General features: G+C 49.4%; 1 protein-coding gene across 2 annotated transcripts; it reads left to right on the top strand.

Annotated features, from left to right (window-relative positions):
• Nucleotides 1-294: 294 nt before the first annotated feature.
• On the top strand, nt 295-27,542 carry LOC122364338 (RING finger protein 150-like). Of its 2 annotated transcripts, XM_043334618.1 has the most exons (9): nt 307-837; nt 17,685-17,820; nt 19,744-19,830; nt 22,012-22,129; nt 22,383-22,534; nt 23,833-23,926; nt 25,339-25,503; nt 25,903-26,152; nt 26,413-27,542. In XM_043334618.1, exons 1-9 carry the CDS (start codon nt 354-356, stop codon nt 26,721-26,723), a joined length of 1,797 nt encoding a protein of 598 aa, XP_043190553.1. In that variant the 5' UTR covers nt 307-353; the 3' UTR covers nt 26,724-27,542. The 2 variants fall into 2 exon arrangements, with proteins under 2 accessions (XP_043190555.1, XP_043190553.1); XM_043334620.1 differs by lacking the exon at nt 19,744-19,830 and having other exon boundaries at nt 295-837.

The raw sequence follows: 27,542 nt of genomic DNA, 5'->3' as shown, positions 1-27,542 counted from the left end.
GGCCCGTCAGAACGAGCCGGCGCTTCTCACCGCTTCTCACCTGGCGCGCAGGGGCGGTCTCAGTCGTGATTCAGGGGTGGGTGACTCTCTTCAGACTCGCTGGTGAGGCCGCGTTTGGTGTTTATTACACATCACACGCTGTAAGAATCGAGTATTCTCGAATACCCTTCCTAATTCCCACCCTCCCCTGTCTCCATCCTGGAGCCGCCCGTGGCCGTCTCGACCTTGCCGCTCAGCTGATCGCCTGGTGACGTCACGGCTCTGGTCGCGATCAATGTCAGCTCGACGCTGCAGGTGACTGGAGGCGGCGGGCCAGTACCTGAGTGTGCGCCGTGCCGGTCGGTGCCGTCATCATGTGCTCGCCGCGCGCCGGCCGCCGGCTGCTGCCGCTGCTGGCTGTGGTTGCTGCCGCCGCCACCGTAACCCTCGCCCTGCCCTCCTCGGGACCTCAGAGCCACCGCATTCACTCGGACTGGAGTCTTCATGACGATGAGTATGTGCTGGCTTACATCAACGTGACATATACTGACCCCGTCTCTGGGGCGGTGATCCACCAGGGCGGCGAGATCGGCAAGTTTTCCACCGGTCTGGTGGCCAGCGCTCGCGGGCGGCTGGTGCACGTGCGCTCCCGAAATGGGACCGCCCACCACGGCTGTGACGGACGATATGAGAACGATCTGCCACCGGCGCCACAGCCGTGGGTGGCACTGGTGCGCCGAGGACTCTGCAACTTCGACGTCAAGGTGGAGAACGCCTACAGGAATAATGCGTCGGCGGTGCTGATCTACGACTACAAGGAGGGGGAGCTGCACAGGATTCATCTGACCCAGCGACATAGTGAGTGGGAGGGGAGCGGGTCACTTGCAAACACTCATTGGAGACTAACCTAAACATTTGATAGGGACCTAATCTAGCCTGACCTGACCCAGCGATCGAACTCGTCGAATCATTTAGTGCCTGTGAGGAGAGACAAAAGCCGATTTGGGACTACTGAGAGTCCAATACGGTCAGGTGCTCGCCATGTCGGTCCATTGGCCCATGCGCCAACTTTTTGGGCGGCATCTGACTCTGAGAACCCTCACTACGGCCTCTGTTGGCCCCATTATTGGCTCCGAGGCCCCTCAGGCCCTCACGACACTCTTTGAGAGCTCCCGCGCTGGCCCCACGGGCCGCGCTGGCATCTGAGGTCCCCACGATGGTCTTGACTCTTGAGGGCCTTCAAGTCTCATGGAGACATATAAGGGCCCCACAACGGTCTCCGAACGTCACCACGGAGGCTTGTTTGGCCGCGCTGGACTATGATGGCCCTCACGATAACCTCCGAAGCCGCTTACGACGACTTTTGAGGGCCCTTACGATGACGTTTAAGTATTTATCGGAGGCTCGAATGGAACTGATTCGTTCAGGCAATTCACATGCCCATTTATGTCACTTATAGTACGGAGGGGCATCTTACCCAACCCCAGAGGGCGTCTTTCCCACCCTCTGGAGTAAGATTCCCCTTGCACTTCTTCAGGAAAATGATTATAGCAAAAAAGTAATCATATTTCAAGCACAAAAGTGTGGTATTTTGTGGAAAACAAATGATGTCGACTTCTGTTGAAACTCAAAGTGTTTGCTTACCGATTGTCATTTTCGAATTATTTATGACATTACAAACCCCTGGGCATCTATCCCCAGTCCCCACTCTCCCCTACGTCTTCTTTCTCCACTACCATTCACGACATGAAACGTCTTTTCACGAAGGAATCACTGGCCCCCAAGAGACATGCAGTCCTGACATTGACCACAGCACCGAAACCGTGACGACTGACGGCATGATAAATACATAAGCGACTGAACGATTACGTGCTCAGTTCCCATGACTGGCCTCGTCCTTCACTTTTTCATGGCCAAGTGCGCAGTGCGTTACTGTGCCACGATACCTTTGGCTTGGACTTACTTTCAAATAATACGTTTGAACATTATCTGGCGAGGGATATTCAAATATATCTATCGCGATCGCCAGATTATGTGCAGTGCGCGGCCGCGTATTTCGATCGGGTTCGTTTCGTATCGCCGGTTGAAGTCTCCGGGAATCGGATGCTCTGAAATCGACTATGATGCGCCAGCCGACAGCCCACCAAACGGTTTAGCGTGACGGCCTAACATTCAGCACTAAGACGGATTATGATACGGATTTCCGCTCCTCTGGCTAAGTAACTAGGCGGTCCAGCAAGGTGTTCAGGGAGGTGTTGGCAGAGGTGCTGAAGATGCCAGTGAATGGAACTAAAAAAGGTCTCATGATCGCCCGTTCTTTCATGAAACGTCAGGTAGTATTCACGGCAGTATAGTCCAAAATCAGGCGACTGGTTGACATTGGTCAAAGAACCAGTGCGCATGAGCACTTCTTTATCATTAGATGCTTAACGGTTGATCTGAAGTCTGTATCCATGCAGATAATTAACATTTGTTCATTTGATGATAACCCAATGCGATATTGACCGTACTAGAATTTTTGTTCGCAATAGGCATATGTTTATCGTGAACAGCGTCAAGGTTTGGCATGGTCTAGTAAAAAGGGTGTGACTTCTTTTCACTGTTGCTTTTACATTTGTGTTATGCAACGATAATTTTTCCGAACCAAGACGGTATTTGCCTTGTTACCAGCGTCCAGTCAGAATATGTCGCTGCAGGTTTTATCGCTTGTTATGACTTGCATATCATGCTCATTGTTTCTGAGTGGGCTCGTTTACGATACTATTGGTGATGTCAGACCACGCATTGAACAAACCAGAACCGTTAAGTTTAGTGGTTTCCGTTGACGCCGCGTCACGTCTCCCTTACACCTGTCAAGTGGCAATGCTCCCCATATACTCGTAAGGTGTGCAGGTGTAAGGTGTAAGGTGTAAGGTTCAGACGAAATTAACGTGCTGAATTGATGCCGAAAACACAGTTGGTATATTTACGCTAAAGTACATTAAATGCTAAAAAGCATAAAGCTATACTGTTATGCACAAAGTATACACATTGCTTATTGGGCTAGATCGATTTGGATGGTTACATAAGGTCAGTGTTATCATATCCGATAAGGTGAGGTCAGGTGAGGTCACCATATTAATTCGTAAAATAACTATCAACAACTCCATTGAACGTTATTGGGAGACTAGGAGTTCATGTTATGTGCACATTTGCTTGGCTCCTCGTTTAGTGCAAATGCATGCGTTTTACAATCCTAAGCCTTACATATTTTATGAATCAAAGGTCATGTCATACAGGGTACGTACAAAGCTTGGCATATCTCCAGCATTCAAATTCTTATGGTAACATAAGGTACTTAATTGTTTGAACTTTGAAGTTACAGCTGGGAAATTCCCAGCGGTGACTGAATGACATTTCGGCCAATCCGGCTAATCAGGGACAAAGAATGCATAGGTACTGCTGAGGTATTTTTGGTAGAGGTCCCCAGGCCAATAATCGGCCGGTTCGGCACTTTTTACATACATATAGACTGGGGCTGGATGAACTGGACAATACGAGTACAGTACACACAAAGTTCTGATTTTTACGGAGCGAGCGAATCGAGCGGAGTCTTTACTTGATTAACGGAAATTTCTGAGTATGAGCGGCCGGCCGGCCGGCCGGCCGTGCGGACGCTTTTGCGAGGCTTATATCTCAGCAACCACTTGACCGATTTACACGCGGTAATTTTTGTAGGGTAGCTTCATTCCTTCTAATACGGGGGTGGAGAAACATGCCGAGTTGGGGTTGCACGGGCGCAGCAAATCCGCCGCCGCCCTGGCGGTGACCTTGACCTCCGTCGTCTGGTGCGGCTCCAAAGCCAAGCCGGCGCAGCCGGCGTGGAATTGGGAAGACTCGTGCTACCCCAACTCGGCACATTTGTCCACCCCTGCCAAGTATTGGACTATTCCCGATGCATGTGGGTGACCCCTTATGCACGTGCCACGTGCAAAACGAAGATGTGTCAGTTTTGTAATTGTTGCAATATCTCGGTAACTACTTGGCCGATTGCGCTGAAAGTTGGCATGTAGGTAGGCACCCACTAGGCACTGCATATCCATGTGCCAGAGTTGGGGTGCTGCTGCACGTGCGCACGTGCAGGGGTCGTTTCCAGATCTCGAGAACGGCTGGACCGATGGCGCTTAAATTTGGTACACGGTTAGGGACCAGTTAGTAGGGTGCCGTGCACAAGTCACTTGGGACCCATTTTGTACGTGCGCACGTGCAGGGTGCCGCTCCCAGATCTCGAGAACGGCTGGGCCGATTGTGCTCAAATTTGGCACATCGCTAGAAACCGGTCAGTAGGGTGCCGTGCACAAGTCAGTTGGAGGTACCCCCTCGAGATTTCGCACGTGCAAGACTCACCAGGGGCTCCGCCACGGTTTTGGGATTGGGGGGGTCCGACCAAAAACACAAAACCTCGCTGGCGGATCCAAGGTGGGCATTTTGGGCGAATTCACCCCCACCCCTACCCCTCACCCCCACCCCCACCCCACCCCCTGCAGCTCCCGAAATCGATGAAAAATTGCCGTTTTTTCTAGAGTTCAAAGGAAACTTAACAATTCTATCGGGAGGATTTTGCTTTATGAACCGAAAAAAAGGTTCAGTTTGCAAGAGGAGTCGAAAACCGAAAAGCGGAGCTCAATGACACCGACATGGCGGCCTCTCAAATCAACGTTCTTAAGGAAAGGAGGCCGCTGTTGCGCGCTCCAAGGGCGGTGTTAGCCATCAGACAGCGCATTAGGCTCTCAGACTAGTATGGTGCTCGAAAGACCGGCTTACCCCCCCCCCCCCCCCCCACACACAAACACACACACTATCGGGTGATCTCACATGGAAAGAGGGTTCTCAGATCGATTTGAAGCTCTTTTGGGGCGGGTGTTGTGTCTAGGAGGTGTCCTGCAAGCTGGATCCATCTCACGAAATTATTGCCAAATTCTAGCATGCTAAGTTAATCCTAGCAATCTTAAACGCATTCATAGTAATAACAAAATGGTAGAATAATGACACTTCCATAAATATTGGTCGGCGATTGCTGAGCACTTCGTGTGTCACAACATCTTCGTGTTTCCCTACATTTCTAGATCTTAAATTCCTTAGCTTTGCGACCATTAACACATTCTAATTAAATTATTCAACACATTCTGTGAATGATTTAGTCATTCTAACGCAAAACAAGGTTACAGGTATTCGGAATATTGGGGGGTACTGTACCCCCCATGGAAATTATTGAGGGGGTCCGGACCCCCGCGTACCCCCCTGTGGCGGAGCCCCTGAGACTCACCCCCTCGCTCGCTCCGTTAGTCGCCCCAAAAGGCGCTATACTGGTGATAATGGCTGATAGTCTACGATAGCTTGTCATTCACTTTATCAAGCAGTTTGTAAAGCCGAGCATTGAGTCCGCGCCGAACCGGTGCCATCTCTACTCAGCGCAGGGCAACGCCAATTGCAATGAATTCCTCCCCTCCATCCCTCCATACCCCTGCCATCCACATTCCACCGCGTGGCCGTCGCCCCCGCTCGAGCCATCGTCTCCTCCTGACGGGCCCACCTCAGTCCCAGACGGCCGGTGGTATTACCCCCCCCCCCCCCCCCCCGCTGCCCGGCGGGGGAGGGGAGGGGAGCCCGTCAAGGCCGGTCGGTCGCGCGGCGGTCCAGTACCCCCGGAAGACGTCCTCGCTGCCGCCTCACGTGGTGTTCCGGGTGCCGGGGGCGGAGACCGACACACAGGGGCCGGTGGAGGGGAGAAAAAGAGCCGGCTCGGCCCGTGCCCCGCGGCCAGAGACGCTCAAAATGGCCCGCTGTATTGTAGATGGCAGCGACGGCTGGAAAAGGCTTCCGATGAGTTTCCTAGTGTCTGACCGATGACTATTGCGCCCATAGGCAATAAATTTCATGAACGTGGTTCATTACTTGCGGGCATACGGCAATCTCGCGCTATGTCTTCATTCTTCATATCTGGATCAAATGTCAATTGGAGATATACGGCTGAAAATTACTACAAAAGAAACAGCGTAATTGCTTGTATGTGTTAGGAAAGATCCTACATTGAAGTGACTGAGAAGCCTGCATATTTTCGTAGTAGTGGTAATAAGGTCTGGAGGACAGGTAGACAGAAGGGGCATTCCACGTCAAATCAAACACCGAAATCCGTCATCCCCTTCGATTTTTCTGAAAATTTGTAGGCAGACTAAGCATGGTTCAAAACTGAGTTACGTATAATATTTTCGAAATTTGATAATGTATCGCTGAGATATAGGTCATCGAATATAGCCAAAAATGCCACACATCAATTTTTTAAATGTCTATAACTCTGGTTCCTTTTCTGGTATCAAAATTATATTAACAGGGTCTTGTAGGCAATTGATAAGCCTTTGATTTTTAATTATAAAATTAAATTGAAGTGACCTTGAAATGCATTTGACCTTGAATTAAAACAGAAAAATTTAAACAGCAAAAAACACGTCACCTTCGATTCGGGTAATTTTTACATATTATGTCCGTCACAATGTTCCTAACCATCTGTGAAAAAATTGGAGTGGGCCATTCATATTTCATAACTCTCGCGGCAAACGCCGTTTTCATGCATCAACATCACGCAACCGCGCGTGACCTTGAAAGACAGAGACAAGACCAGGTCAAGACATGCTTGCTTGTGTAGACATTCTGAAATGAATGATTGCTGATTAGTGATATCCCAAACTCTGCGAGAATGGAAATACATAGTGATCGTAGTCAAGCATTCAAGTTCCATAGTAAAAGTGTCTCAGGCAAACGGTATTTTGCGGTGAATTTTGAGCCGTGTGGAAATGCATCATGAAGCCAAAAATTCAACGAAAACATTATCACGCAACGATATCTTCACGTCTTTTTATCTTCTCTATACGAAAGAATATACATTTTTGAGTATGTATGGGGAATTTCTAGTTAATCCAATAATAAATATGGCAGCTATAGACCTGCTAAGAGTAACATGTCGCCGGCTGAGGCGGGATCGGCCGACGCGGGAAACGCAGCAATCACAATTTTGTGTTTACACTTCATATTTCAATTGTTTACCAACCGATTTTCAAAATTCTTACACCATAAGATTGCCTGTACATTTCTTAGTCTTCTCACAAAATTTGACGCGAATCGAATGTAATCAGCGGTAAGGAGCGCGATGTAAAGACGGAACCGTTCCGTTCCGTCCCGGCACAGTCTACAATTCAGGCGGCGGCTAGCGGTCGGCGCCGGCTGCCGAGTCGCCGCGTCGCCGCGGCGACAGGATGTTCATTGTTCACTTTACACCGCTATTACTAGACCAGTTGTGAACCAATTCCACGTCAAATCAAACACCGAAATCCGTCATCCCCTTCGATTTTTCTGAAAATTTGTAGGCAGACTAAGCATGGTTCAAAACTGAGTTACGTATAATATTTTCGAAATTTGATAATGTATCGCTGAGATATAGGTCATCGAATATAGCCAAAAATGCCACACATCAATTTTTTAAATGTCTATAACTCTGGTTCCTTTTCTGGTATCAAAATGATATTAACAGGGTCTTGTAGGCAATTGATAAGGCTTTGATTTTTAATTATAAAATTAAATTGAAGTGACCTTGAAATGCATTTGACCTTGAATTAAAACAGAAAAATTTAAACAGCAAAAAACACGTCACCTTCGATTCGGGTAATTTTTACATATTATGTCCGTCACAATGTTCCTAACCATCTGTGAAAAAATTGGAGTGGGCCATTCATATTTCATAACTCTCGCGGCAAACGCCGTTTTCATGCATCAACATCACGCAACCGCGCGTGACCTTGAAAGACAGAGACAAGACCAGGTCAAGACATGCTTGCTTGTGTAGACATTCTGAAATGAATGATTGCTGATTAGTGATATCCCAAACTCTGCGAGAATGGAAATACATAGTGATCGTAGTCAAGCATTCAAGTTCCATAGTAAAAGTGTCTCAGGCAAACGGTATTTTGCGGTGAATTTTGAGCCGTGTGGAAATGCATCATGAAGCCAAAAATTCAACGAAAACATTATCACGCAACGATATCTTCACGTCTTTTTATCTTCTCTATACGAAAGAATATACATTTTTGAGTATGTATGGGGAATTTCTAGTTAATCCAATAATAAATATGGCAGCTATAGACCTGCTAAGAGTAACATGTCGCCGGCTGAGGCGGGATCGGCCGACGCGGGAAACGCAGCAATCACAATTTTGTGTTTACACTTCATATTTCAATTGTTTACCAACCGATTTTCAAAATTCTTACACCATAAGATTGCCTGTACATTTCTTAGTCTTCTCACAAAATTTGACGCGAATCGAATGTAATCAGCGGTAAGGAGCGCGATGTAAAGACGGAACCGTTCCGTTCCGTCCCGGCACAGTTTACAATTCAGGCGGCGGCTAGCGGTCGGCGCCGGCTGCCGAGTCGCCGCGTCGCCGCGGCGACAGGATGTTCATTGTTCACTTTACACCGCTATTACTAGACCAGTTGTGAACCAATTTTCTTCTTGCTTGCACGATGAGATGTGCAATTCAATTTTGGACAGGTAGCTATAATTAATTTCGCATTAATACTATGAGATATTGGCGAAAAACAGGAGGGGTGGGGCGAAATTCACTCTTCCCCCTCCACTGCGCGTGCTAACATACGTTTGCATATGTGCCATTTTCTTCAAAACTTATGAATGGCCCACTCTAATTTTTTCACAGGTTGTTAAGAATATGGTAGGCAATAAAATATATGAAAATTAGCCAAATCGAAGGTGACGTGTTTTTTGCTATTTCAATTTTTGTGCTTAAGAACAGAGTTGAGCAAATTTCAAGGTCATATATGTCGCCGACTCTGTGGCTCCCCGAAAATGGGCGCACGAGCCTATGCCAGAATTTGGTATAGGTCACGTGCCGAGGTCAACGAATGTGCGTAAAAATGATAGTTTCGAAAATGAGGTCGATAGAATTTGGCGAGGGTGAATACATTATGAAGTGATCCGGTAAATACGTTTCGATTCGCTCGTTTTAACACATCGATTTAAACGATCTAACGTAACGTACTCGTTCGTATCATCGGAAATGTCAAAGTAATTCGCGACATTTTTTGGTCCTCCGGGCCGGATTGCTTAACGTTCGATATCGTGAAATACTTGCGCTCGATTTTGCATGTCTCTGACGTTTAACGTAATGAGCATGAGGCATGCCCTTCTCGAGCTGTAACCTAAGCCTTTTGCACAGTCTGTTTTTGTAATTGTCTTTCCGACAATGGATAGTGCTTCGTTAAGAAAACTGAGAAGTCGAAAGAAGGCTCAGTTTACAAGACTGTGTAAACGGGCTGATACTTTGGTCGACACATCGGGAAGCCGAAGCCAAATCGAAGGCTTACTTAAAGAGCTTGATGAGGCTCTAGACGCTGTAAGTGAAGTGAATGACAGCTACGCGGACAGCCTGAAAGATGACGACCGTGAAAAGGATCAGACCGAAGAATACATGACAGACGTCGAAGAAGCACATCAGAAGATTTGTGAACGCATTCGTGAACACTTAAGATCCCGTGGGGAATTAGCGTCGTCAGAGTCAGGAACAAGCAAAACAACTTCGAAGTCACAGTCTGCTGTCTCCAGTCGGTCAAGTCGATCTGCGGCCGCAAAGGAAGCCGAAATCGGAGCATCCCTGAAACGAATGGAGCTCAGTCAGCTCGAACTACGGATAGAAGAAGAAAGAAAAAGAGACGAGCTGAAAGAGAACTTAGAGAGGCAGAGACGAGAGATAGATCGAGAGGCACGAATCGCTGAAGCCAGAGATGCTGCACATCTCGCAGCAAGAGAAGCGGAGCTGCGTAAGGCAGCAGAAAATGAACTTCAGTGGGAACGGCGGCACGATTTTGACGGCGAAAACGAACTCGCTGGACCTTCTCAAGAACAAGAACGAGTTGGAACAGCAGAAGAAGGACTTGCAATCGAAGCTGACACCCCTGTGGCTGATAAGTCTCAAACGGAAACTGGTAATCGGCCGGCGCCGGAGCTGACTCGGGGTCAGACAGCTACATCATGGATATTGGAAGCTGCGAACAGGCCACAAGACACAGAACCGCCGAGAAATGGTCACTCGGGCTATCGGAGTGTCCCGCAGATTCAGCTCCCAAAGTTTAGCGGTAAGGCCACTGAGTGGCCCCAGTGGATTGGCCTTTTTAAATCGCTCATCCACGACCAGCCAGACCTATCGGACGCTGAAAAACTCGCCCATCTCCAGGCATCCGTAACTGGTCTGGCTAAGCAGGCTGTTGAAGGAATGATGTTCGATGCAGCGCTGTATCCTTCCGCTCTACAAGCTCTGATGAAGCGATTCGGGAGAGAAGACGATATCGTGAGCGCAAGCCTCAGTGCCGTCTTCAACACGTCTCCAATGAAAAATGTGGACCCGGCCATGCTGGAAAAGCTACACGCCGCCGTTCACTCCGCGGTCACAGTGCTGAACGCCATGGGTTTCCACGGAGACCTTAACAGTACTGAGAACCTACGTCGCATCATTTTCAAACTTCCGAATGACTTGAAAAGAGAGTGGGGACGTGAGGTCATCAAAATGGAGCCGGAGCGCCCAAACATGACACACTTTGATAGCTGGCTGGGACTGCAAGTTCGAATCGCAATGGCCGTTCCTGCTCAGCCGCAAGATCGCAACATGGCACGCCCCAGTTCTGACTTCAGGCGCGCGCCCCGCACTCACTCGACATCGGTTGCTGTAACGACGACTCCTGAGGTCAGCGACAAGAGCGCAACACGTCGACAGCAAGTCAGTCACAACGAGCAGCCCTGCTGCTGTGGGGAGCGACACGATCTCGCCGTTTGTCCGTCCTTCCTGCAAAAATCGCCAAATGACCGCGCTAAGTTTGTCGCTGAAAGCGGGCGCTGCTTCCTCTGTCTTCAGCCCGATCATCGGTCTCGACAGTGCCGATCCACGCAAAAATGCGGAGAGAACAGGTGCCAGGGAAGGCACCATCACCTGCTCCACGGCAGCGAAAGAATCTTCTCTCGTGCAGCCGGCACTGAGGAACGTTCAAACAGAACAGTGGCAGCAGCCTCAGGTCTCGGAGGGACGACACTGCTACAAATAGTACCTGTGCGTGTACATGGCGAACACAGCTACATCGACACATTCGCCGCTCTCGATTCCGGTGCACAGACCTCGCTGTGCACGGAAAATCTGGCGAAAAAGCTCAAACTGACGGGTGAATCGGAGTCGCTCCGTCTTAACAGTATCGAAGGAGCCGGGCCACAGAGAATCGCTCTGAGAACGTCCATGAAAATCACCCCCCTGGCTCGGGAATCGGAAGAAACAGAAGTCATGGCAAATGAAGTGTGGACAGTACCGAGGCTGAATATTCCCGTGCCATACATCAGCAGCTCAGCACGTTCGCAGTGGCGTCATGTGGAGGGGCTTGACGTCGCGCTTCCGAGGCCAGAGCAGGTGGAGGTCCTTCTTGGAGCAAACATTATCGAAGGAATCATCCAGCGCGAGGTTCGAATCGGAGAGCCTGGCCAGCCTGTGGCCATAAAGACGCACTTTGGATGGGCTTTGACCGGAACGATAACAAACCTCGTTCCATCGTCAGAACATCACGTGATGCATGTTCATCGGAGCCCAGCACAGGACCTCGATCTGACCAACCTGGTTCAGAAGTGGTGGGACATGGAGACTTTTGGAACAACACACTCCAAGGTGAAGCCTACATCGTATGAAGACCAAAGAGCTCTGAAAATCCTTGAAGAAACGGTCGAGCTGGTGGACGGGCGTCTTGAAGCCCCACTGCTGTGGAAAGACGATGACGTCTCGCTGCCGGATAACCGTCTCGGTGCGCTCCGTCGACTCGAGCGGACCGAGAAATCTCTCCATAGAAGTCCAGAGACAAGAAAGAAATACCAAGAAACTATCGAAAGCTACGTGCAACTCGGTCACGCCCGAAAGCTCGAAGAATCGGAAGTGTTGAAACCGAGCTCAAAACGCTGGTACCTGCCGCATCATGCGGTTCGCAATCCAAACAAGCCGGACAAAATACGGGTCGTATTCGACGCGGCCGCCAAGTTCAGTGGCACGTCCCTGAACGACCACCTGTTGACTGGACCCGATCTCCTGCAGGACCTACCTGGGCTGCTCATTCGGTTTCGTGAGCGGCCAGTCGCAATCGCTGGAGACATCGACCAGATGTTCCACCAGGTGCAAATTCTACAGCGTGACCGACCAGCCCTCAGCTTCTTGTGGAGGGACATGGAGCGGAACAGACCTCCTGACACGTATGAAATGAACAAAGCGATATTCGGAGCCAAATGCTCACCAGCAATCGCCAGTTTTGCACTGCAACTAGTCATCAAGAACGGCTCTGAGCTTACGCTCTCTCGTGATGAGGCCGCTGCAGTGGCAAGACAGTTCTATATGGACGATTTCGTTACATCAGAGAGCTCCGTGGAGACGGCTAAAGTGATGCTCCATACTGTCGTCAAACTGGTCGCTGAAGGTGGATTCAAGCTTCGGAAGTGGGTCAGCAATTCACGAGAGGTGATGGAGTCAGTAGCACCTGAAGACAGGGCTCATGCCAAAACAGATATGTCCATGCCGCTGCCGTCCGAGCGTGTCCTTGGTATAGCCTGGGATCCAGAGACAGACATGATCGGTGTTCATCGACCAGAAAAACGCACTGCCCCGCCTACCAAACGCGGAGTTCTAGCCACCACGGCATCGATCTTTGACCCACTCGGCCTGGTCGCACCGTTCACCCTTCGAGCGAAACTTCTCATGCAAGATCTCTGGAAACAGCAGCTGTCATGGGACTCTGAGCTGAATGAAAACGATACACATCGATGGACGGCATGGAAGATGGAAGCTGAGCAGCTCTCCCGACTGAGGATCCCCCGCTGTTTTGCTACGCCGGAGAGTGAAGTCATTCGAAGAGAGCTCCATATCTTCAGCGACGCGTCGGAAGCGGCATTCGGTGCCGTCGGCTACCTCAGGCAGATCGACTCGACCGGCACAATCGCCTGCTCGCTGGTGATGAGTCGGACAAGAGTGGCACCGCTGAAAATGCTGACCATTGTGCGGTTAGAGCTGCAGGGCGCGGTTTTGGCCACACGACTGCATGACAGCATACAGTCGGCCCTCACGATTCAAGTGAACCAGACGTTCTACTGGACCGACAGTGAAGTAGTTCTCGGCTATATCAGCAATGAGGCTCGACGGTTCCAGACCTTCGTCGCAAACAGAGTAGCCGAGATCAGAAGCCGATCGGAACCATATCAGTGGAGGCATGTTCCTGGTTCCCTGAACCCAGCAGACGAATGCTCCAGAGGCCAGCCGCTTTCCGAGATCGACTCTGACAGCCGGTGGTTCCGGGGTCCAAACTTTCTCTACAGACCGGAAATTGAATGGCCTTCTGCTCCCAAAACGGCCCAACCAAGTGCTAGCGATCCTGAAGTCAAAACGGTGGGCTCCGTGACCGTTGGACAGTCAGTTCCGACACTGCTGGTCGACCCGGCTCGCCACTCGTCGTGGACTCGCTATAGGCGTGTTACCGCCTGGGTATTGCGCTTCGCCTGCAACTTCATCGCCAGACACTCAGCTCAGTATCGAGACTGTGGCAACAACGGACCACTGTCTGCAGAGGAGCTGCGACTCGCTGAAATCCACATCCTCAAAGCAACTCAGCAGAACGCATTCAAGTCGGAAATCGACCTGCTCTCTCGTGGGAAGTCGGTGTCTGTCAGTAGCACTCTGCTTCAGCTTACGCCGCTGCTGGATTCAAGCGGAGTCATTCGAGTTGGAGGACGGCTGCAAGCAAGTCAACTTCCATTCTCAGCCAAGCACCCGGCTCTCCTACCAAGACGACACGAGGTTACTCGGCTCATAGTGACTTCAGTTCACCGTCAAGTGCTTCACTCGGGAGTCGACCACACGCTGAATGAGCTTCGGCAGGTGTACTGGATTCCGAAGGCGAGGAGCACCATCAAGTCATACCTACGAGGATGCGCCGTTTGCAAGAAACTGCGCAGCCGCCCCCAGGCCCCTCTGATGGGAGACCTGCCTGAAGCGAGATTTGATTCTCAGCACGCTTTCAGCTCAGTCGGACTGGATTTTTTCGGTCCTCTCCAAGTGCGTGTAGGCCGCAGGACGGAGCGTCGGTACGTCTTGCTTATCACCTGTCTGGCGTCAAGAGCGCTACATTTGGAGACCACCCCGTCTCTCGACACTGATAGTTTCCTGCTAGCACTCCGCCGTTTTATCGCTCGGCGCGGGAAACCAGCTCAGATATTCAGTGACAACTGGAAAAGTTTCAAGAGAGCCGATAAGGAGCTTTGTGATGCTCTCAGAAACTGGAACAACGAACAAATAAGCAACACGATGGCACAGAAGAACATCAAGTGGAGCTTCAACCCGCCTGGCACTCCTCACATGGGTGGATGCTGGGAGAGACTGGTGTCTTCAGTGAAAAGAGCACTACGCGTCGTCCTGGGCAACCAGCTCGTCACAGATGAAGTTCTCAGCACTGTTCTCATGGAGGTCGAGTTCATGTTGAACAGTCGGCCGCTCACGTATGTGAGCACCGATGCAGATGATCCAGAGGCCTTGACTCCGAACCATTTGATTCTCGGTCGCGACTCTCCCAGTCTCGCTCCAGGCATGTTTTCTGGGGAACAACTGAGTTTCCGGAGACGATGGCGTCATGCTCAGCAGCTTGCAGAGCACTTTTGGAAACGCTGGCACAAAGAGTATCTGCCAACCCTGATGAAGAGGACCAAATGGTCGCGAGAGAGCCGACGAGTTCAGGTGGGCGACGTTGTGCTAGTCACCGACAACAACTTGCCGCGTGGAAGATGGCCGCTAGCACGAGTGGTGAAGGTCTTCCCCGGTTCCGACGGTCGCGTTAGAACGGTGGAGCTGAAGACTAAGAGCGGCACATACGTGCGACCGGTAGTCAAACTGTGCGTATTGGATGCCTCGGATGAGGAATAGGATGTCCAAAGGTCAACGTTCGAACGCAGTGTTAGTAGAATGCGTTCATGCGATTAGTGCTATGTTTTGTATTTTGTAGCCGGCGCGCGTGTAGTTAACGACCGTTTCCGCAGTGAGGGGGGAGGATGTCGCCGACTCTGTGGCTCCCCGAAAATGGGCGCACGAGCCTATGCCAGAATTTGGTATAGGTCACGTGCCGAGGTCAACGAATGTGCGTAAAAATGATAGTTTCGAAAATGAGGTCGATAGAATTTGGCGAGGGTGAATACATTATGAAGTGATCCGGTAAATACGTTTCGATTCGCTCGTTTTAACACATCGATTTAAACGATCTAACGTAACGTACTCGTTCGTATCATCGGAAATGTCAAAGTAATTCGCGACAATATATTTAAGTAGGTGCAATTCTAAACAAATGCTTAAGAAATTACCTAAACAGTAAGTTTTATTTCATTCAAATCAAACAAGTACAACCAAAGTTATGGTCGTTCAAAAATATAAAGATGCAACATTTTGTAAAAATTCGATGCCCTATATTTAGAAGACCTGTGGTCAGCATGTGCAAAAAACATCAATGTAATGTTCGGGGCGACACAGGAACTCGCTCACAAATTTATAATGAAATCGCTGATGGTAAGGTGCAAAACAGCCGATTTTTGTTCGATTTGACGTGGAATGCCCCAGAATCAGCGATCTTCAACGAAAACCTGTCCAGTGTCCACCCACATCCTGGTGTCCAAGGCTATCTCTGATATGAATGTCAGACATATCAGACTCCGAGTCGGTTTGGACACAGAGTAACTCAGCAGGCTCAGAGTGGCGAGCCATTACAAGGAGTGACATAGCGCGAGTGGCACCGTTTCTCTGTCAGGGCCGAGTAAACTTCAGTGGACACGACCGTTCCTAACTGCCGTCTCGATCCACTGACCACTGGACGAGGCCATGGTCGTGAGACGGTCCACTGCCGGTCCACTGCTGGTCTCTGGAGGTCTCTGGAGGTCCGCTGCCAGCTCATTGGAGGTCCCTGGAGTGGAGTAGAGCCCCACAGACCCGTGCAACTGCAGGGCGGTGGGAGTCTCCTCCGGCCGGAACTCGATTAGGTACTCGAGGTCAGTTCCGCAGCGCCAGGGGGTGTGACTCAACCTCGGACAGTTCGTGCAGGCTGATCCAGGATGGAGCTGCCGACCGACCAATGTCAACGCTGGCCCCCGGTGATAGGGTTTTGCTGACGGAGTGCTGGCGTTTTTGGTCGGAAGCTGACTGTGAGCTGAGCAGTCGGCTGCGGCCGGGTCTGCAGTGCACGATTACAGTGGGTGAAGGTCGCGTCCTTGGAGGCTCAAATCGCCGCCGCCGTGGGCCGGACAAGGATATGGGCCGGTTCAGCTGTTTGCAGAACAGGAAAAATGACCCGGCTAGTCTGTTGCATGTAATTCCTCAAAAGTTTTTCAACAGGAGATTAAATCCGTCTATCAACATTTGATTATATCTTTCAGGCGGTCTGAGCTAAAATCTTTTTGCTAAATGTTTGTGAGACAAAGTGAATTTATGGATTGCCTGGTGGCCTCAAAGAAGGAATTTGAAGACACACAGCCTTTTGTCTTTCACTTTAGGTACTTAAGCAAACATTTGTAGACAGACCAACCAAGTTGCTGTGAAAGAGAGCAGCAACAGGTGCGTGCATAAAATGGTAACAGCATTATTGATATCGGATATGGTGTCGATTACCTCTTTCTTCGGTAGACCTCAGTAGTTGCTGAGTGGTAGGTACGTACTTTTGAACGTGACCAAAGCTCTTCCGTTACGTAACCAGGCTGAAAAAAAGAGGAACGCACATGTCCTTCAGATGACTTATGCTCTATTTATACTGGGCTCCACGTCCTACGCTTCTCAGGAAGCCATAATAAAGCTTTCTACATGATTTGCGAACCGTGCGTCTCTGGCACGTGATTATTAAGCCGTAACCCTTACACGTGACCGTCCCACAACGTGAACGCTGACCCGTGCTCGCCACCTGAATGCAAAAACAACCCTCTTATTGGAGAGTCACTCCTCATATTCTGCACTTGTCCGACCCAGACAATGTCATTTTGTCCAACCCTCCGGCCTCCGGCGCTTTCTCGTCGAACTCGGCTTTGCACGTGACCCGGCAACATCAGATGCTCGGCCACGTGACCTGGCCTCGTGACATGTGGCCGGCTTCCCCGGCCGGTAGGCGACACGGTGAAGAAAGGCGAAGCGAACGAGTGGGGAGGGCACGCGTTGAATGACGCCGGTGCCCTCACCCGTCGTCGGCACCGCATTCCCAGGGCTTCCCTGGATCGATATGGCGTGCAGAGATGTCGTCCGTTAGACGTTTCACTTACAGCGTTGCACGTTTCTGAGACTGAAGCCAAGAATAGTGATTAGCCTGGTCTGCGACAAGACATTTCAATCGGCTGTCGGTAGTCACCATTCATCGGCAAACAATAAACAATAAATAAACAATAAACAAACAGCAAGGAGATCGTCGCTACCAATCTCCTAAATAAAATGTTTCGTGTCATTATGGCCACAGTGGCAGTGTCGTGTATATGTTTTCGTAACTGTCACTGAGAGTCCCCCCACGCCGTGTCACCACAGGGGCCCAGGTGACAGCGTTTTGTGCCCACGACTGACACGCCTCCGCACCTTATTCCCACAGAGGACACCATAGTGACGGTGTTCATCCCGAAGACGCAGGGCGAGGACCTGGCCCACATCACCGACAGCGGGGTCGACGTCTCCATGCAGATCACACCGGGGAAGCACTTCCGCTACGCCGACAACAACCTCAACAAGTCAGTACCTAGTCTGCCAAACAGGCGGCTCCCTTAGTGTGTCAGATTGCTCTACTGCTTATAAATGCTTACATACCGATATTTTATGTACTCATACAACTTCTTTTTCCAAGCTCTTGCCACGTATAGTATCGACTTGTACTTAACTAACACGGTCTCGGTCTGATTAAGTTTGGAAGTGAAAATAGAACGCTTACATAACATTGTAAATTTATTCAAGGGTTCAAGGGATATGCTCGGTCCCACATCCTTACTCAGTTGTCTCATTTACCCCTTTTCATTATTGTTTTTGTTCTTCTGGAAATCGTATACGGATTCAAATGGTAATCAAATACCGTAAACGACAGGTAATTGAAAATGTCATCCTGTTAGAATGTATGGAAACGTTCTTCTTTCATCTGATCGACAGTTACAACTTACAAGTTCGCTGGTTTTGAGCTTTCTATAGCAATTTTTTATCCAAAGCTTGGGACAATTTTTTTTATTATTTGTACCAATGGTTTGGCCTTAAAAAAGTGCGTTAACCCGCGCCCCACTGGGGTCTGCGTATAACACGCCCTACTGGGGGGGGGGGGGGGCTATTGATAGCCCCCCCTCCTAACTCCGAAACTACTGGGCCGATCGTCAAAATTCAAACGGCGTCTGATAGCCCCGGAAAAACTGTCGAGCGAAACCTAATTTCATTGACCTCGAGGTTACCGATGACGTCACAGGTCAGGTCAAAGTAAAAAATATTAGCATTTTGGCTTGTTCACGTTTTGGGCTCTGGCCTCCGTCTTACAAGTCAGATCAGGCTCATTTTTGGTTCACACACTCGTGAACAGATGCTCTAGATACCTTGAGGGTACCAAGCTTGTACTTTGATTTTCAGGTCAAGGTCAGGTCATCACAGGTCACGAAAATATTATATCATGCGTCGGTCACGTGACACATGTTTTATGGTCCATTTAGGCCAAAGATTTCGGATTTGATGTCGTCTGTGTCATTCGAGGTCATTTTGATTCGAATTTAGCTTAGGTCAGGTCACTTCCAGGTCAAAAAAGGTCAAATTTTGAAGTTAAAATTTTTCAACAGAAGAGGTGTCTAGTGGATGCAGTTTGAGCTCAGGAACACGATGATGCCATTTATATTGGCGTACGATGTCAAATACGTGCTGAAAAATTGATTTGAAAAATTAATAATTGTGAATTTTTTGCAATAATGCGTATAACTTGGCCATTTTTGAAGATATTTAGCTAAAACTTGCTACAGTTAGTCATAATAACGCGTTCTATCACATATATTCCGGTTTTTTCGAAAAGTCAAAAACTTTTTGAAAAAAATGTAAAAATGTATATTTTGAATTTTATTGTATATACTTTTCAAAATTTTCAAAATTTCGAAAATCCGAGATAGCAGTTTGATAGCGCAGTCTATTCTGAGTCCTATCATGCAAAGAAATTGGATCTAGCTTAAAAACTGAGCCCTTGGGAGCGATTGCCGTGGTTCAATGTTTTGCGTCGAAATCGGCCGAACATGACGTCACTCTGACGTCATTTCCGGCCGACCTATGGTAGCTACGAAGTTCCAATTTTGACACAAGGTGTCAAATTGATGCAGCCAAAGGTACTGAAAGTTTGGCGTCGATACGTCAAGCGGTTTGGAAGTTATGGCAGAAAAACGGGAGGGGGGCTATAAATAGCCCCCCCCCCAGTGGGGCGCGGGTTAAGCAGTCGGAACGTTAAACATTTCATGAACGCATTTTTATGTTTAAACTTATCGTGTCAGACACGAATAGCGTTTACTCACTGCTGCATTGCATAAATGTGGTATTTGTGCAAGTGTTTGTGCACTATTATGACCACATCTTCATCGCATAGTGCACTTTGCTCAATGTCGCCTATGCGATGTGTGCGTATAACATCCCCTGGGTGCGCCCGGCAGAGGGCGGGGTCCGATGCGCAGCTATTGGCTCTACCTGTTCTCGCAGCTGTGCCCAACGAACAAAAGTACCACGGCCTGTGCCGTCCTGTGAGTTTCAGTAGAATAAACCCTCAGTACCCGTAATTAGACATTTCAGAACAGTTGAATAGTCACTCTAGATTCTGGAGCCAGGAATAATCCGACTCCATCGTAGCTTTACTCTAACGCAGGCAGTTAAGTATATAGTCACCAGGCATCATCCGCCACTGGCTGCTTTGATAAGTTTGCAGCTAAGAGGTGCACAAATTAGTTCGCGACCCATATTTAGGTTGACCGTAACAAAGCGTTTGCTAAGTTCCAAAGCACTGAGCCTTTGTAGTGGCCTCGCGCCTCACTAAAGACAATAGACAAAAGGCATGCCATGCCAGCGAGCACTATATCAAGCTCGGTTTGTATTGCTGAGGAAACAAGCCTAGCTATACCTCTCACCTCACTTAGCCCACCTCACTTAGCTCACCTCACTCGATCGGCACTCGTCCATTTCGGTGATCGGTTACGGTGTGTGATTTAGCCCGGTCTGTACTGAGCCTGGCACGTATACCGAGTGGATCTTAGCACCAGCAAACTAGCGGTATTTGCCTTCGCTGACACGCTTAGTATGTCCATAAAAGAGCGAATAGTTATTAACATGGTGCTGTTACTGCATATTTTACTTGTAGCTGTCTGAATCCAGCGCAATTTATTCAACTGCACAACGAAGTTTACGTCTGGGAATGTTCGATCAATAAGAAAGTACCGGTCATAAAACAGTAATTATATAACCTTCTTGCTCAGCAAACGAATAAACATGATGCATAATGGTGTATAACGAGTTTTAGCAACTTACGACGTCCAATGCCGTTTGTTTGAGCAAATAAGCAACTAAATATTTCCAAGGAATATGGCTGCAGGCCAGATCGATGAGTGCCAGTTTGTATCGGGTTCACGGTACCTTTCCGTGCAGAAGCTGACGGACCTCGCGGTATATAGACCCGGGTTAAACCGAACGGGGTTTGTACTAGTGATGTCAGTTACGGAAAATCTGAATACCGATACTAAACCAAATACCAACCGAAACCGTGGAGAAATACCGAAACCAAACCAACTTGGGAACATGAGGGAAATACCAACTTTTTACCGATGACTTAGCCTTTTATACATTAGTGGGGGTTAATGATACCAACAAAATAGGTACCAAACACATTAGGATTGAAATACCAAATACCAAGTTGGTATCGGTTTGGTATCGGTATACCAAAAAGTCGGTATCCGATTGACATCTCTAGTTTGTACCATATCGGGTTCATTGGAAAATCTTATAAGCCGTCTGTTAACACAGACAGTTCGCGCTACTCTAATGAAGTTCGTCATATATTGATGCAATCTGGATGAGTTTTCCTGGGACATATCAGCTACATATACGATCAAACGTTTGACAGCAGCGACCAAGGCAGCGACTGCAATCCAACTAGGTATAAAGTGAATCCCCACAACTGCAACGACGCTCGCAGGTTTTTATGTCCGGGTGATGCAAAAATAAAGTGTACACATGAATAATAGAGCATGTGCACTAATAGAATCATAATAGAAGAATAGAGCAGAAATAACTTACCCCTCGTCCCCAAAAAGTAACTTGCATGGTAGTGGCCCACCTCAAATGTTAAGGTGATTATTTATTATCGAGAGCCACCTCATGACACGTTGAGTAAGACGAGAACCCTCTCTTAGGAACTAGTCTGTCATCTTGACTGCTAACACGTGGTTGTGGCACATGTCCGTTCATCAAACAGCCACTGCTGCGAGTCACCGGGTCTGCGAGATCACCTGGTGCACTGAGAACGTCTGTGAGACAGCATCACTCAACTCGTCTGACGAGTCCGATAGTTCGCGTCACTGGGCGGTAGTGAAATTTCGAGACGGTTTGACTCCGCCGCTGTTATGATGACAACGGTAAAAGTTTACAGTAGAAATTGTTATATGTATCAATTTGTTTATTCGATGCCCCCGAGAACATTCTTTGCAGCTTTGAATTGGTAGAAAAAAAGATAAGCGTTTAACTTATTTCAACTCAATTTCTTGCCTTATTTTCATCGAAAAAAAAAAACAGCCTTCCGTTCAAATATAGCAAACCTCCGTGTACGTGTTGAAGTTCGATGTCCCCCGGAGAACAACTGTATCATTTTTCCCCTTCCCTCACATCTCAAGACACTTATATCACCCCTCTCCCCCTCCCTCCCTCTGACGTCGCAGGACGTCGGTGCTGTTTGTCTCAGTGTCGTTCATCCTGTTGATGGTCATCTCGCTGGCCTGGCTGCTCTTCTATTACGTGCAGCGCTTCCGCTACATCCACGCCCGAGATCAGCTCACGGTGAGTTTGGTATACTAGTTGGGAGTGAGTTTGGGACGAAGTTGAGGAACGGGAAAAGGAATCAACAATTTCTACTCAATAACGCTGGGTGGCACGACTTTCTGTGGTTCGTGTATTCTATAGCTTTATATTTTATTTTTATTTTCGTCATGAGCGTCGTAAAAGGAGTGATTTTTTATTTCAGCATAACGTATCCGCACGGCCCACGCTGTCCCATCAGTCTGACCTACGCCCGCCGTCTGCCGTGTTACAGAAGCGACTGGTGTGCGCCGCCAAGAAGGCCGTGTGCCGAATCCCGGTGCGGATCCTGAAGGCTGACGACGCCCAGCTGGCGGAGGGAGAGTGCTGTGCCGTCTGTCTGGAGCCGTACCGCGTCTCCGACCATCTGCGGGCCCTGCCGTGCAGGTTAGACCCCGAACCAGCACCATGACGTGCTGGTTAGATCGACCAGTTGCGGGTCCTCCCGTTATCTGCCCGAATATCTGCGGGTCCATTCGTGCACGTTAGACCCCTATACCAGCTCCGGGTCCTCCCGTGCAGTCTATGTAGACCCCGATCAGCTGCCGGGCGCTCCTATGCTGGTTAGAGTCCGGTTAGCTGCGCCTCCAAGTAAGACCCCGGCCAGGACAAAAGCCAGGGATCTATTCTACATTCTATAATCCAGGAGTAATATCCTATCGTTAATTGCAATTGACCCACGCTGACGCTTTACGCTGCTTATATGCTCCTGTGCTAGTTAGAGTCCGGTTAGCTGCGCCTCCAAGTTATAAGACCCCGGCCAGGACAAAAGCCAGGGATCTATTCTACATTCTACAATCCAGGAGTAATATCCTATCGTTGATTGCAATTGACCCACGCTGACGCTTTACGCTGCTTATATGCTCCTGTGCTAGTTAGAGTCCGGTTAGCTGCGCCTCCAAGTTATAAGACCCCGGCCAGGACAAAAGCCAGGGATCTATTCTACATTCTACAATCCAGGAGTAATATCCTATCGTTGATTGCAATTGACCCACGCTGACGCTTTACGCTGCTTATATTTCCCGAGAGTAATTTACATATTGCGGAGAAAATAGCCTGCAGTTATGATCCACACTGAAGGGCTGTGCTGATCGCCCTTTTCTCTAGCCTTGATCTCCGCCTGAATGATGTAAAATATCAATTGGGAATCTCGGGGGTTCGCGGGTCCCTTCTGCTCTCCGTGGAAGTTATATCAGACACCGATATCCGTCGGACTAAGGACCGCTGATCCCACAAGTTTCACCGTAGCAGGACGAACCCGGCCAATGGCCGAGTGTATCTCGTTAGTGCAACGAAAGGTCACCGTCGGCAGGGCTTCAGCGTCGTCAGCCAGCTCTGAGAACGACGATGCTTTTGTGTGGATCGCTATTCGTTACCATAATATGTTTGGGCTTGAGACAAGGGATAAAATGCTCAAAGAAAATATTTGTGTTTAGGTCTGTAATGTTATATGTGGGAGGAGGCGTTATGTTCCCTCTCTCATTTTGCAAAAAAAAAAAAAACGCTGTTTTTGCACACCTGAACATCCAACTTCTTTGATCCGTCTGGAAAAGAAGTTCGACTTTAGTCCCAAGGGACAAAGCTAAGGTCCTTGCTGAAGTTTCAGGTGCTCATTCATCACATAAACTTGTTCAATGTTCGTAATGAAAAGCTCAGCCTTGTTAACCTACCTTGTTTGTTTTCAGTCACGAATTCCACAAGCAATGCGTGGATCCTTGGCTGCTGAAGAACAGAACATGTCCAATGTGCAAAATGGATATACTGAAGTACTTCGGGCTGGTAAGTGCGGTATGTCGATGGGACTCGCTCGGTCACTCTACAGTGCATTTGCAATTATCTTTTAGCTCGGGCTCTTCCTCCAACTGATTCCTCTGCGAATCAAAGCCAAGTCACATGCTCCTCGCTGTCCCAGCAGCAGCCATTGTGAAACCGCCCCATGTAAATGACCCTACCACGCGCGGAGCATCATGTGACCGGCTGCACATCCCCGAGTCACATGCAGGCATCATGTGACCCCTCCTGATGCTGACGACACAGCTACCCCCATGAGTTTTGTCCCATGACCCGCCGGCACCGGCACCCTTGTCTCCAAGCGATGTTGCGCCTTGTATAAGGGGACATATATGGACCGAATAAGGGCAGCGCGTGCAGCTAGAGGCACTGTCAGGCCCGCGGCGACAGACGTGCTTTCTTGTTAGCATGGGAGAGGGGCTGTTACAAGCGGCGGCCCGTTACTGGTTAGCATTGACAGTGGGGGTGGTCCTGGTTCCTCCGGCAGGTCCGTTACTTTTTAGCATGGGAAGCGGGGGTGACTGGTACTGGGCGCCGACAAGGAGACGGGATTATCTGTAACCAGGCGGAGAGGGTGGTGTTATGACCAGCCCGTGAACAAGACGACATGGGTGTGCGATACCGTGCCAGTTGCCGACGGCGCCGTAGAGTGTCTCATTTGAATGGACCGGTTCGGGCCCGAGGGCTCACGTGCTTACCGGCCATGTGACCACAGTCAGCTGACTGAGTGTGCTCAGCTGGTGACGCTGGTGATAGCGAGTCATGGGAGGAGAAGCAGAGGGGGAGCACGAGACATTGTTTGCTAAGTGATGTTCGGTTGCTGTGTTACCAGCTGACATCTTTAGACGAAGGTAAAGCTTATGATCAGAGGAACGGACAGAAGTGTGAACAGAAACAAAATTCTAAAGCAACGGATCAGCGGCATCACAAATCGATTCTGATATGCATAGTTTTAATACCTAATTGAATACCATTTACGAGTGAAATGCGTACCGGTAATTCAGTGGGCTTGCAATATTCAGAAATCCGCTAAATTGGAAGATCGTTAATGCTGTGATAGTTTATAACTTGAACGGTGATGCCTAAGAAACGGAGAGCCAAGGAAATGGCTCGATGAAACACGTGAAGACGATAAAATATAATCATTTCGACAACGAACCGCCACACTGTCATCCGCTGACCGTATGTGGCCCATGTGACCTCAGCTGACAGTGAGTGACCTGTGTGACCCTTAAATGACCTGTATGGCTCCTGCTGACAGTACGTGACCCATGCTGACAGTGCATGACCCGTGTGACCTCTGCTGACAGATGTGGCCCATGCTGACCCCTGTTGGCATTATGACCCTAGCTGACCCTCGCTGACCTCTACTGACACTGTATCCCCTCTATGACCGCCAGAGCTCGGTCAGTGAGGAGAGTATCGTCCACCTGGAGCTGGAGGGCGTCTCCGTGGCGCAGAGGCGCGGCTCCCCTCTCTCGCCGGTGCTATACGTCAGCAGTCAGCCGGCCGGGGCGGTGCCGGGGACCCGGTCCCGTACCGTCAGCCGTGCCAGCCTGCAGAGCGTAAGTACCTACATCGAGCGGTACTGCAGGGGTGACAGTGTGGAAGGCAGGAGCCAATTAATTGTTCAGCAGTCGAAATGCAGACAAATGGGCATGGAGCGGCACCAGAGGCCCACCAGTAGGATTACATAGATGGCACCAGTGCCACTGTGCACTTTGACGTTGGGTGAATGAAGGAAATAACGTAACGCCCGCACCACCTCCAGTTTGCAGCAGCATTTCATAAATGAAATGCATGGAAGCATGCTGACGGGCCAATCCAAAAGCTCTACAAAACTTTTGGCAGCTAGAAAGGTGACCGTTGGCAACACCCAGCCCTGAAACCATGCGCTACCTACGGCTAAAAGCCGATACCGATGCCTGGCATCTGCCCCCACTAACTGCTCGTCCCGCCAACAGATGTCCCTGGTGATGCCCAGTCCGGCCTGTGTGGAGAGCCTGCACGGCCACGGACCCACAGCAGCCCGGTGTCGGCGGGTGTCGGCTGCGCTGGCGGCCGGACGGCGTCAGGAGCCGCCGCGCCGCGCCTCGGCACCGACCCAGTCCCCCGGTGGCGGAGGGGGCCGAGAGGCCCTGGCCCGGTCTCTGAGCACCCCCACCGGCCCGGCGGCGGGCACGGTTGGAGTCGGGTCACTTGTGACAAACGCCTGTGAGTTGAAATGAGTGCTGTTTGCATGATATAACTTATATGTCAAGTGCGTAGAGATGAGTCAAGAGAGGACCACCACAAACAAGCTTGGAGGATGGGAGTATGATAAATGGAATTCGGTGTCTAGAAAGCACATTTCCTGAGCCACTTTTGTAGTCAGAGCTCGCGGTCGGTTGTGATGTATCATTTACGGTTAGACGACATCAGACCGTATGCCGTTCGGTGTTTCGTGATTACTAAGCGCTGTGTCCCATTTTCAGATGAAGTCATTGCTCTTCCGTGCTCATCGGGTCCCATTGAAACGGCCATGCGTCGCCGCTGCCAGCGTCTGGGTAGGGCTGACACCAGCTACACCCCTCAGGACAGCTCTGAGAGCTTCGAGACGACTGTCCTGGATCAGCCGGCCGCTGCCGCCGCCAGCCCGGTCCCCGTGAACCAACAGCATGACGAGTCGCCGACCGAGGCGACACCTGCCGACAGCGATACTAGCGCCTCTAGTGAGAAACCGCAGCAGCACGCTGATGTTGTTTGTCATGTTGAAGAGGCTCTGAATGATGAAAAAGTTGACTGAACGCCGGTGAATGCAGTGAACATTAAGGAAGGAATGAAAATTTTAGAAAAAAGTTCAACAGACTCTTACGATAGAATTGGGGCTACTGGTCGTCCAGACTTCCTTTGTAAGAAGGTCTGTGACTGTTGACAACGGCTCAACCATAGAAGGTAGCCTCCTCATGGGATAACGGCGATGAGGGTAGGACATCTTAGTCCTGAAGGACCATAGTCCTGCTAGCAGTAATCACCTATTATTTATAGGTACTCGTAATTCGTTACAGTGACCGAAATTATTTATGTTTGTCGTGCGAAAAGCGTACTACGGCCAGTGTCATAAATCATCATGCATCACTGCGATCGTAATATTTATATTTTGAGCTGTTAGGCGTTTCCTTGTTGAAATATGTAACATAAATAACATGTCACTTTCAAATTCATTAATCATTAGGTGATGCCCATTTCATCTATAAGTTAGTGTGTATGACCCGGTCTCTGAAGGAGATCGGTTGCAGCTGGAGAATGGAGCATATGTTCATTGTATTTCAGTGCCATGTTATGATTGTGATATAAGCAAATGTGGCCCGGTGTACGCTGGGCTCAAATCAGTGGGATGCATGAATTAAGAATGCTTCTGTGCTCAGCGAGACTTTGGCTACAACTGGCAGATTCTATAACCACCGAGGTTACGAAATTATGTGATGATTGAGAGTTCAGAATCGGTCGAGGTAATATGTTGTATCCAAGGCTGTATGTTGTATCCCACCAAATGGTCGGAATATGAACGTAGAAGTGGCATAAACGCTACGTGAACCTAGGTAAATAAAATCGGTAGAAGCGT

Source organism: Amphibalanus amphitrite, unplaced genomic scaffold, assembly GCF_019059575.1.
Source record: "Amphibalanus amphitrite isolate SeventyFive unplaced genomic scaffold, NRLGWU_Aamphi_draft 000669F_arrow, whole genome shotgun sequence".
NCBI classification, from domain to species: domain Eukaryota; kingdom Metazoa; phylum Arthropoda; class Thecostraca; order Balanomorpha; family Balanidae; genus Amphibalanus; species Amphibalanus amphitrite.
This window is presented reverse-complemented; position numbering and strand designations above follow the sequence as displayed.

Coding starts and splice junctions, on each gene's coding strand:
- LOC122364338 (XM_043334618.1), top strand. CDS start 354: ATGTGCTCGCCGCGCGCCGGCCGCCGGCTGCTGCCGCTGCTGGCTGTG. Junction 838..17,684: donor TCATCTGACCCAGCGACATA/GTGAGTGGGAGG, acceptor TTATTCCCACAG/AGGACACCATAGTGACGGTG. Junction 17,821..19,743: donor GCCGACAACAACCTCAACAA/GTCAGTACCTAG, acceptor TGCGCCCGGCAG/AGGGCGGGGTCCGATGCGCA.